The following is a 12,262-nucleotide window of genomic DNA, read 5'->3' on the forward strand; positions in this document are numbered from 1 at the left end:
ACTGAACTGTATCGCTAACCAGAGATGACTAGCATACAACACCAGCACGCACACACTCCTCCACTCTACAACTTGATATCACCAGTGCAAAGGTTACATCATGTTTAAGGCACTGGAACTTTCGTTTATGGGGCTTTAGCAGCTGATTGTAGCTCATACAGGTGTTGACAACATATCTGGTCTGATCCCCTACTTATTTTTGCCTGATCCCCTAATTATTTTGAGCAGTGTAGTTCGTGGGCCAGGTGGCCTACGATATCGTCACATCTTGAAGCCTATAGTCTATGCAACCCAAATAACAAAATTATCGCTTAGGTTTGCCTGTTGAACCTGGCTTCTCGGGAACGATTGATTATTGACAGCAGCGTGAGTCATACTCCTAGGCCCAGCCATAACAAACAACAGCTGGGTGCCGTGAGACCTCTAGAAAAGAAAACAGGAATTGGTTTCTTAACAGTAACTACTCGTAGGGAAATGTTTTCTTTACTCATATTAGAGTCATTGTCAAGAAAGTTCACTGAAGTGGTTGTTTTCATCAAATCATCATCGCGGAACACATGCTGTCGTTCCAGAATTCCTCCTAACTTAGAATTTTGTGTAAGGCATGGATCATCATGTCCTATCATCCATTTCATAACTTGATCAATCATCAATCATCTTCTCAGTTGACACAAGTGCTAGATGAGCAATATAACATAAGCAAAATTAAGAAATTAATAAATGACATTTTCAGCGATTTTACGCAGCGACTCAGTTGCATGTAGAAAGTTTTTTTTCTTTTTAATCGAGAACCAAAGGCCCCTCATTTTGCTTCATTGTCATTTTCCCTCCACTTTCCCTGCCGCGATTAATGTGATGTTGATTAATGCAAAATTAATTAAAACAACCAACCAACGAAACAATCCACCAAGTGCACCAAAGCGCCGCACATTATGAATAAGTAAACTATGTTATATTATGCTTATCTATGCTTAGTAATAAAATGGGAAATTTTGGGGAGGATCCCCAGTTAAGTGGCTGCATGATTCATCCACATCTGTTATGTAATGGCGATATCATCAAATTGTACGAAGCGTGTCTACACATACGTAAAGTGCCAGTCCCCGCGATGGAATATGTAGCGCAAAGCCAGGGCTTTAAGATCAAATTTTCTTTGTTATTGTTTTTATTAGTAAGTTCCTCAATTTTCTTTCTCTGTAGTTAAATTATTCATGACGACGATTTATGATTTCATTAAACACATGAATGAATATACACAACGAACCTATTTTGGTCTGGACTCGAACTCGGAACCTTGTTCGGCAAGAAATGCAAATTCTCCATAAGGCATGAGTGTTTCATTGGAATTGTTCCTTTACTTCCGTCATTTTATCACTAATGTATTTCTTTAATATACAATAATAAATCACAACTACCCAAAAAATATTATATTGCATTTTCCCATGCATATGTTTTTTCACGGTTACAATGTGAACTGGCACCTGTTTCATTTAGATTGTTCTTTGTGTTTCGTGTGTAGTTAAAGTTAGAAAACATTCTTGTGGAATGATTTGGGCTATAAGAATTCCTACCGTGACGGACTGGTTATCACAGTACGCTACGATGTCTGATGTCGTGGGTTCGAATCCCGCCGTGAGTATGAGTGTTCTTTATGAGTGCCTCTTCATCAATTTCATCATATAATTCATCCTTGTCGTAGCGAATAGCAAAAGGTGACAGAAAAACGACGCTAAATAAGAAAATATAAAAGGGCTATAAGAACTATTCTTATTTCCGGACGTGTCCTACAAAATGTGTCTGGCCTCCGGAAGGAATTTGAAAGAAATCACAAATGTCTTATATTTTGGGCATCACGTAACTTCAAATTAGATGAAGAAACAGAAAATCTGAGAGAAGTCTGAGCTAACGTGGCTCCTTGGAGAAGTATTCTTAAAACAAAGAGTGTGCACGATTGCTACTGAAAAAAAAAATCAATCCCAGCTCAGAAATTACTTCCCGATTTTCTAGACGGAAAAGTCCGGATATATGTATAAAAATGCTTACTTTGTGAAGTTTTATCGAAACTATAAGTGTCGGTAATTTGTTCGAAGTAACAAGTTTCATTCCACAAATTACATAAACAGTCCTTTGAGAAATAAGACACACAATTCTGGTTTCTCCCAGTGCCTAGTCTTTTACATTTTAATAAGCAAGAACTTCCCGACTTTGCTTAAGAAATTGTGAACTTTTTCCTTCCCGAATTCATGGATTGTTTTCCCTTCCTGGCCCCGTCTCGACGAAAAACGTTCTGTCTTGCATACACATGTTGAAATCACATACGGCAGTGCTATTAATTAGCAGTTGGGGAATTTTGAACTCAACAGTTCACTTGAAGATGAAGATGCGTCATATTCTCATTATATGCTAATACGTCCTAGTAACCTAATATATTTACTGCAAATGCGTTCATGTCCAACATTATGAGACAATATGTCCTACGTTTCTCGGAAGAGTGATCTGATAGCCCTATGTATGATGAGAACTGTTTTTACTCAATTTCTAATATAATTTATTCCAGCATTTTCTTCAACTTCTATTTCCTTGTTATTACCTCCAATGCTTACAGGACTGATTCTTCGTGCTCGACCTTTGGGTTCAGGAATGTTTACAACACCCCCCTCTCCCGCGTGTAAGTAGCAAGCAGTAACAGTCTGGAGAAAGACCATAATGTAGGACTTGTTTACTACATATTTTACGAAAATATTAAAATGTTAGCTTTATATAACTGTGGATTGTAACAATACAGTCAGCAAACGAAAAAAAAATACCTGTTTCATACGCACACTGGAACGAGCGCAGGCCTGCTGTGAGTCACTCTGCCAATGAAGGTCACTGATCGAAGCAGTTGGTGCTTGCTTGCTACAAGCAGGCACCTTATCTTTGCTCAAGGAAACACGGACATCTTTGTTACTTTTTTTCGCCAGACTAATGGTGAACATTTACAGGAACGTAAGGAGTAGTATCGTATTCTATTGGAATTTGATTTCTTGACGTTTAAAAGATATCATAACAATATGTAAATCTCTTTTGTGACCTACATTGAACTTTCATTAACATGTGAAAGCGGAAATTTAGAGATCCTTCTTCCTTACGATTACTAAACAACCGAAGAGTGTGGTGAACGTGAAACTACTTATTGTTCCCAACAACGATATGTATTACAGTCATTACAGATAAACATCACAGAATACGTATTTTTCATATATATAGATGGTCTCTAATCAAAAAACGTATTACATCACAGGAGGTGATTTTTAAGACAATTCTACCACGTATCCAAAGTTACCAATATTCAGATTGATTCCAAGCTTCTGTTTGGGTTATTTTGTGTCGCATTTTTACCTTTTTCGATAATTGCGATGATGAAGATGATGGGTAATGATACGAATTCAATGCTACATCTAAGCCTCAACAGGTTTCGAACCTGGATCCTCTGGCTTTGTAGAGAGTTACGGTGATTTTTATTTTTATTTCCATTTGGTGTTTTAAGTACACTTTTTGCACAATAAGGCTAATCGGGACTGCACCTACAGTTTAAAGTGTGCCTCCACCGTGTATCGAAACCAGGACTCCTTGATTACAAGGCGACGCCGCTGCCCCTTCGGGAGGCTTAGAGAGAGAGAGAGAGAGAGAGAGAGAGAGAGAGAGAGAGAGAGAGAGTTACGGTGACTAAAGAATTGAAAGTAGCAGACGACTACGCTATTCTCTAGTCAAAATTGGGATCGTATATGAATATTATGAATGTCAGTTAAAATTGGAAAAAAAACTACGAAATTTTCAGAGCAGGTTAAAAGTCGTTAATTTTTCTCTTTCCACACATTACTTTGCTACTAGATACTTGCATGCCAAGATGTAAAAAGTGCTACATTTTAAGTGTGTGGAATTGAGAGTTATTTCGGATACTCAGAATCGGAGAATAGAGTAGTGGGAAAAGGACCACGTCACATCTTTGAATTATACCCTCCCCCCACCCACACACGCACACACAGGATATCGGCCGTTGTTCTTATAACGAATATAACATGTATGAATTGTGTCAAGATAAATTAGAGCTTATTCACATCCCTACGTAACTTGGAAGGAAGCCCACGTAGAGATTGGAAAGTTCTGTTCCGACAAAATCGGGATGTATAGTAAATTAAAAAGCAAAGTGCTACCTTATGTTTTGCACCATGCCATGAAGGTTGGGATGATGTGATCAGCACCACACCCCTGGCCGCCTTTACGACCCTGAGTTTCATCTAGGTACCAACTTTATACGACGCTAGGTGGGCGCCGGAGCCGCTTGAACAGGTGAACAAAATTCCGATTCTCCCCCGCCGGGGATCGAACCCACATCTCTCGCATGGTAATAAAACGCCCTAACGCCTGAACTACCGAGGCACATACAGTATAGTAGCCTATGTAATTAAGGCAAGAATTATTTTAGCGTTTTGTTCAACGTTTTTAGGCGAATCATTTTCGGAGATATAACGTGTAGCTCTTGTCGGTTCTGCGACCTGGCTTGAGAAAAGGCGATTTTCTGACGAACAACATTCCACCTGACAAGTCACGTGACTTTCCTACATTTCCTGTGTCTTTCGGCTATTGCATGAAAGACGAGTTGCTCTTGAGACAGACAGAATCACCCGATCACCTTAACGTGCAATGTGTGATGCCTAACCTTCCAGCATTATTTACTGCCATTAAAATCTTATAGGGAAGAACTTTTTTCCACCACTGTACCTCCACCAGGAAATGAACCCAGGACCCTTTGGTTACAAGATGATAGCATTATTAGTATTTTGTGAAATAGAAGTAGTGCTAAATTATTTGTATTAACAATTATTACAGAAGGGGATATCATTGTGAGAATTGATTTCCTCAAACGAAACCGTCACAAACATTGGAAATATTTTACGTAGAATACTGTCCCTTTGTGTGTATCAGTTAACACCATTTCCTTGTAACCAAGAGGTATCGGATTCGATTTTCGGTGTCGACTCGTTAATCTAGTCCATATTTACTAATTTGTGTTAAACTATGCGTTATTATTTTACATCTGGAAAAGAGTTGCTCGAACATTTCTTTCTTTTTATTAAAATGCTGTTAATGCTTTATGTATTAATTAGTCACCCTAAATTTTATTTAAATGTATCACTACATTAGTATGTATCGTTAGACTTGTGAAGCCGAGAGCTACTTACTACATGCTCGTCTGCATTTTGTCAAGTTAACGTGACTCTGGGACTGTACCCATAGTCAGTATAATCCCTTGTCTGGCTTGTGTCTTCTATATGTGTCTTCATCTCTCTCATTTTATCACCATGTCTCCCCATTATTATGATAAGCCAAAAGTACGAAGAAAATGGACGTAAAGTATGCTTAAATCGAACAGATAGTTAAGATCTATTATCTGAAGCTTTATATTGTGAATATTGTGGCTAATTTACTGTGAATCGTAGTCACAGGCTTATTCACTTTCTTTCCAGTTATTAACAGTATACGGGATCCCATATTGAGTGATGAGGGAGGAATTTCATTCGCTCAGATCCACAAGAAGTTGAACCATGAGGCCCAAAAGATCTCTCTGGCACTACACTCGATGCTGACACCAGATTTGACAAGCAAAGGAGTATTACATTGGCATGCTAATGTGAAAGGTAAGGTACTGTGAATCCATGGAACTGTGAAGTATTGTGATGTAGTTTTATACAGTGGAACTCCGATTTTACGTTACGCATTTTAAGTTTACCTGTCTTGGTCCCATGAGAAACGTAATGTTTGTGAGATTATATATCAAACAGGACCGTGCAAGGTATACAAACGTTTCAGACTCTACATCGCATGCCAATGCATGAAAATTACCAATATTTAGCATTTGTTCATCAATAAAGCCCAACTCTCATGGAATTGCTTCATTTTTCTGCAAAAATATACATATATAATCTGATTTATGTGATATGATTAATTAGATATCCATGATGCACATTTTCCGCACGTTTAAATTAATGTTGAGTATTTATATTTTGTCAATATTTGTATATTAAAGAATAACTTTCGAAATTTATATGATGTAACTTATTATAATAATACATTGTCTTATAACTTTCCTTATATTTTCCAGAGGCTGTTTCGCAAACAGGAAATTTTCTGGAAGCAAGTTTTGTCTATAATAAGGTAATGTGTCTTAATATTTACTCATACCTATCAAATATCAGGCAATGTTTTCAGCGTCATTAAGCAACTATTATCCTAGAAAATTCATTAAAATTAGTATATCGTAATAACAATTGAGTTCAACAATTGATACTCATAAGCAGTTTTTCATTGTATGGCTTTTTACTGATGAATGTATTCCAACAATAGGAAGTTTCAGGTTGAAGTCTTCCGCTATGCACATTTGATACCTAGCCCATATCATCCGCGCCATATAATATTAAAGAATAGTATTCCTTTATTTCATAAAATTTGATTTTTATTGCTTTTTCCATTGACCTATCATTTGCCGGAAAAAATGTTTTCTTTTGAATTTGTATCGGACACGTGTATTTACCTTTATTAATGTATATTATACGAGGCAAGTCCAGAAAGTAAGTTCCTATGGCGTTCGTACGCGGCGCTAGTAGTCAGAGCGCAATGCGCGAATGTAGGCTGGAAGAGGTGCTATGTGGCTGTAGTCTGGTACAGTCGCAGCGCTGTGAAGGCAGTCGTTTTAAGACAGCGCTGGGAGAAAAATAGCAGCTCTCATACAGTTCACCGCCGACTTCGAGATTCGTGCCATAATCAGATTTTTACACACTCAGAAGTGGAGGTGTACAGACCGGACGTCACGAGCGACATATGGTTAGACGATAGTGCAGACAATTAACAGAAGTCCGATCAAATGTGGTCGAACCCATACAGCTTAGCGCACGCGGGCTCTTTTGCATCAAGTGGGAGATCTTCGACCTCCCTCGTCCGTGCAGGCTTACCTCGCACCTAGCGATTTTTATCTGTTCTTTCAGCTGAAGCGGTTTCTTGCAGGACAACGTTTAGACAACGACGCTGCGGTACAAATGGTTCTAGTCATTCGTAACAGGCACATATGACATGAACATTCAAAATTTAGTGCCGCGCTACGACGAATGCCCAAACAACGGTGGGTTATGAGGACTAATGGAAACTTACTTTCTGGACGCACCTCGTACATTTCTTTAATTTTATTTATTATTAGTATTTAATAATAATGTTCAAAAATTGATTAATGCTATTAGTTAAACTATGTAAATAAATATTTATTATAAATAAATTGTAATAAATTTATGATTTATTAATTACAAAAGACTGTGGTAGTACAATTGCCGCTTTGCGTGAAATTTTAGATTGGGATTAGTACGTTTTAAATTGACGCTCATGATGCATACGCGGTCAATTATAACTTAATTTCACGTATTTTTTAAAAATCTGCATCTTGTTACCAGTTACTACTATTTCTTGTAGTGATTTAATTTGGAAGTGATTACTTGTAATGATGCTCGACTCTCAAAATGTGGTAACATTTCGTTGCAGGACAAATTGACTGTGAAGATTTTACATTTCCCAACCGACGCATCCAACGTGAACCTTCTACGATTTAATCATCTGAAACTTGTAGGAATTCCGAAGGACCCAAAGCCCCTTGCCGCATATCTGAACAATAAGCGATGGCTTTCAGGCGACTGGCATTACAACGCTGTAAAAAAGGTATGGATTAGTGTAATGCAATGAGCGTTTTTCGCTCGCTCGAGCGTCTAATAGTTCGCACGGATGACTCTAGATAAAGTACGGAATTGAGAAGTTCTTCGCTCGAGCGAATAACGCTCGAACAGGCAAAACGATCGGTTCACACTCGAAGCCCGGTAGTACACATATAACCGTAATTTGTCTGTTGTACATGGGCCCTCAAGTATGGATCGTGATGGAAAAAACACAGTTAAATTGAAACTTAAGTGAACATAGTCAATAACATCTCCATGTTAAAATGTACTTTTGTCTATCTTACCAATACATAGCGATATATGAAAATGAACAGATGATTATGGGCTGAAACAACCAGTGTGGACTTTTATACATAGGCTACGATTATCGTTACATTGAAATGATATTTGATTCTTGGTATCGCGATCGAGCGTGGGAGTGTGACCGAGCGAAAGTGATCCCATGCGGTGTCGTCCTAATTGCGAACAGTCCTAATTGCGAACACTTGCTACGTGAGCAGGAATATACTCGAAGGACTATGTATTAATTGCGAACACATTTTTGTGCCTTCTGACGTACAACTTTCTCTCACACTTCCCGGGTCTATTTAACGATTTCTTGAAAGGGACTCGGCTCGAGACTTGATTGATTGAATTGTTGTTTTAAGTCCACTTTATGCACAGAAAGGCTAATCGGGACTGGACCTACAGTTTAAAGTGGGATCCGAGTTCGAGACTTGAGACTTGTTAGTGTTTTGTTGAATCAGAAAATTCTACAGGATTAATGTCGTCCCCAAAGTGTATATATTTTAATAATAATCTCCATATTATTTCATTAATAATGAAAGCCAGATTAGGGTCCACAGACTGAAAGTGTGAAATGACCTTGGAGGGATTTACAAAGCAAAAGACCATGATAAGTCAATCAAGTTGGATATCGTTGTTAGTCAAACTAGCTGTCTCTCTGCGTCACTACATTAGGTGTTTTTGAAAACAGGTTTTTCAGTTCCATGTGTTCGCAATGAGGACATGAAATTATTTATCTTTTATGTGTTCGCAATTAGGACGATTTACGCATTGTTCGCAATTAGGACAGAACCTCCCATGCAGTACTCCAGTATGGATCTATAGACTGAAATAATAAAATATTAATAGATAAAGAATGTAACAGACGCTGAGAATTCTCATTACGTCAGCGAACATCTCTGTTGGGTACGATGTCAGACTGCCACGCAGGAGAGCCGGATGGGAATTTTCCAGCAGTGGAACGTCTCTGGGATCCACTCAACCTCTAATACGAAAATCTAAAGGTGGCTGGAGCGTGATGCTGATCATATCATCTCTACAATATGGCCAAGATTTTGAATGTATGGTGTCCTACTTACACTTCCCCACACATGCCTTCTCAATATCTTCCTATGTACAAGGGTATAACTATAGCTATAGCTCTGCCTTTTTTTACCTGGATATATACATCTTCTTCCCCCCTCTCCCTGTGTTTGTATGTGCTACATGGGAGTTGCAACCTCCGTGGCATAGTGGTTAGCGTAAAAACACTATGACGCCACACGTCCCCAGGTTCGAACCCTGATCAAGCATGGATCATTGTCCCATCCTATTTCATCTGTTCATCATAAGACCTGTTAACCCAAGAGGTTGACAAGTGTCATGAAAAAACAAAAGCGACCGGTATCAGGAAAAAAACATTTCCGAACAGCCAGGAAGTTTCGAATGGCCAGGTATTGAAAGTGTTGAATTCTGCACGTAAGATTCGGCATTTCTACGAAATTATAATTTTCATTCCAGAAAACAATCACTTCAGGGGAACATAAATTTTAAAATTCGAGAGATCTTGAACATTTCCAGTTCTTATATATATATATATATATATATCTTTATATATGTATGTATGTATGTATGTATGTATATATATGTGTGTATATATATATATATGTATATATATATATATATTTGTATATATATATATATATATATATATATATATATATGTCACAACTTATAAATAAATGTATATATTTTTTCCGTTTCTACTTTTCATTTCTATTCCTCAAATTGATACAGTAAAACTTCGTTAATCCGGACCCCGATAAGCCAGACTTCGCTTAATCCGGACAGGAAAAAATAAAGAAAAGGCAGAATGTAAGGTTTTAAATGTGGCTAGAAGTCAACAAGAGAACTTCCCAAAGAAACGGCAGTCAACCACTCATGAAATTCTGTTTCCCGCAGACTTTGTACTGTACTGTATAGTGTATTTAGGCCTATGCCCTTTAAATACACCATAAGAAATGTGTTTTGTTGCTATAAACAGAGTTTTAATGCACCTTCTACTGTTCTTTCAGGTTATTTCAGTTAATCAGGACTTTCGTTAAAGCGGTCACCTTATCCCCCGATTAGTCCGGATTAACGAGGTTTTACTGTATGTATTTCTTTCACAAAGTAATATTCAACTCTTTCTTTCCTTCTTTCAGACACTGGAGGCGTTTGATTTGGACATCCCTCTTACAAAAGATGTTGCCTTGGAACTTAGGGCAGGGCAAGATGAGGAGTTTGTTGAATGTCCTGTATCATGGGATCGTAAGTTGTGTTCCATATTGTACTATTCGTGGTTGTAATCATTCCAGTGAAAGCGAATGGAAGTGTTACAATCCAGAACTGTCCGTGACTGTACATGCCTGTCTTGTTGCTTTTATAAAATTAGTATTCTCTATCCTCTGAAAGAGCGAAGTTAATGTAAACAAAACCACGTGAAACTGAGTTATAGTTGCTTTCCTGTTATATACAGTTTGTTTGTGGTAAGAAAGTTTTCCGGTACTATCCATATGAATATTTGTAATGTTGATTGAATAGATAATCAATCAAAGTTAATGATAAGAGTTACTAAAGAAAAATATATTCATACATGTCGTATGGGTAAAGATTAATGTTTTTTCTGGTATTTTTCTGTTATTGAGACAATCGACTTTCAGGTTTTATTCGCATTTTTGCTGAACCGTTGCATACTTCCATTAAAGAAACATTGTATGCTTGTGTGTATGCAGAGCTGTGGTTGTTCAGTTAGTAGGGAGTCTGACTGCCACGTGGGAAATCCAGGTTCGATTCCAGGGGTGGCTGAATTCAAGTGGGAATTTTTCGCCTCTAATTAATGGGCAATTTAGGGGATACAGGCAGCCGGAGTATGATGGTGACCATAACACCTCCATAATATAAATAAATAGCTATTTTTAATATATCTTTTTTAGTGCGTGGAAGTGACGGTAGCATAAGCGAAGACGCCTGCCTGGAAGGTTGCGTCTGGGACTCTGCCGCGGGGACCTGCTCCCTCCCCCCGAACAGCGAGTACGGCTACAGCGTCAGCGGGGCACCGGAAGATACGACCCTGGGTCTCAGGGTTCCTCTCAGCAAGCTTGGTGCGAGTCTCTACGGCGACGACATACAGGATATCACCTTCCAGCTCACTCAGTACAGTGACAACATTCTCAGACTGAAGGTGAGGGGTTTTCTATAAGAGTAATAACTCTTGTCCAGTCTTACGGCGGGCGCTGTACAAGCTGCCAAGGTAAGTGGGGAGCGGGGAATACGCCGCACTCCAATCAGACAGCAGCGGTGGCGCCGAGAGTTACGTCGTGGCGGGAGGAAGTACTACGTGCACCTTGTTCTACAAGCTGCTGTGTTTCTCATCGCGCTGGATTGGTTGCTTCCTCCCTCGCAACTTTCTTTGTCAGAATGTATGCCGATGACCGTAACATTGGTTGTACGTAGTGTTTGATTGATTGATTTATTGTTTTAAGTCCACTTTATGCACAGGAAGGCTAATCGGGACTGGACCTACAGTTTAAAGTGGGATCCGAACCACTATGTGCCTCCACCGGGTATCGAACCCGGTACCCCTTGACTACAAGGCGGCGACGCTACAACTGCGCCATCGGGGAGGCCACCGAGTGGTTGAAATGAGAAAGTGTTATCACTTTGACTCGGAAGTTGAGGAGAAATCCTTTTTTTCCCTAGTGTCCGTAGACGTGGCCCAACATAATATATGTTGATTTTGGGTCATTGTAGGCCAGAAAAAGGTGGGTTTTATTTGTCCTTTTTTGCCTTTTTCGGCGTTTTTTGGCGTATTGGTCCTTTTTTTTAGTCTTTTTTAGGTCTTAACGGCTTTTTTTTTAAACTCCACCTTCTTTCGACTACGTTTTCATTGCCCATTCTAAATTCGAATCATCATCAGTCCATCACCTCTTTAACATCCTTTCTGTAGTAAAGAAATAATAATAATAATAAAAAAATATATTTGAACCATCCCTGAAACGAGAGAAAAACATTTTTGGACTGAAAGAAGATGCATTTCATTCATATAGTTTTTTCTCACTGTCTGTTCCACACCACCAGAATTTTGTATTTTTTTTCATGAAGTGGGTAATTAAAACTGAAGTTATTAATTACTTTCGATCACATTTATACGTCCCTTTTTTTGTTTTTAGGTCCTTTTTTAAATATTTTTAGGTCTTTTT

General features: G+C 38.5%; 1 protein-coding gene across 1 annotated transcript in view; it reads left to right on the top strand.

The window, feature by feature from the left end:
- Positions 1–12,262, top strand: part of LOC145979395 (sucrase-isomaltase, intestinal-like) — a 176,646-nt gene that overhangs the window by 6,662 nt on the left and 157,722 nt on the right. The window contains exons 3-7 of the mRNA XM_083112264.1: positions 5,511–5,681; positions 6,146–6,198; positions 7,570–7,743; positions 10,226–10,331; positions 10,997–11,244. Coding sequence (XP_082968390.1) covers positions 5,511–5,681; positions 6,146–6,198; positions 7,570–7,743; positions 10,226–10,331; positions 10,997–11,244 — 752 coding nt within the window. The remainder of the gene's footprint in view (positions 1–5,510; positions 5,682–6,145; positions 6,199–7,569; positions 7,744–10,225; positions 10,332–10,996; positions 11,245–12,262) is intronic.

The sequence above is a fragment of the Lepisma saccharinum genome, chromosome 26 (genome assembly GCF_977018435.1).
Source record: "Lepisma saccharinum chromosome 26, izLepSacc3.1, whole genome shotgun sequence".
NCBI classification, from domain to species: Eukaryota; Metazoa; Arthropoda; class Insecta; order Zygentoma; family Lepismatidae; genus Lepisma; species Lepisma saccharinum.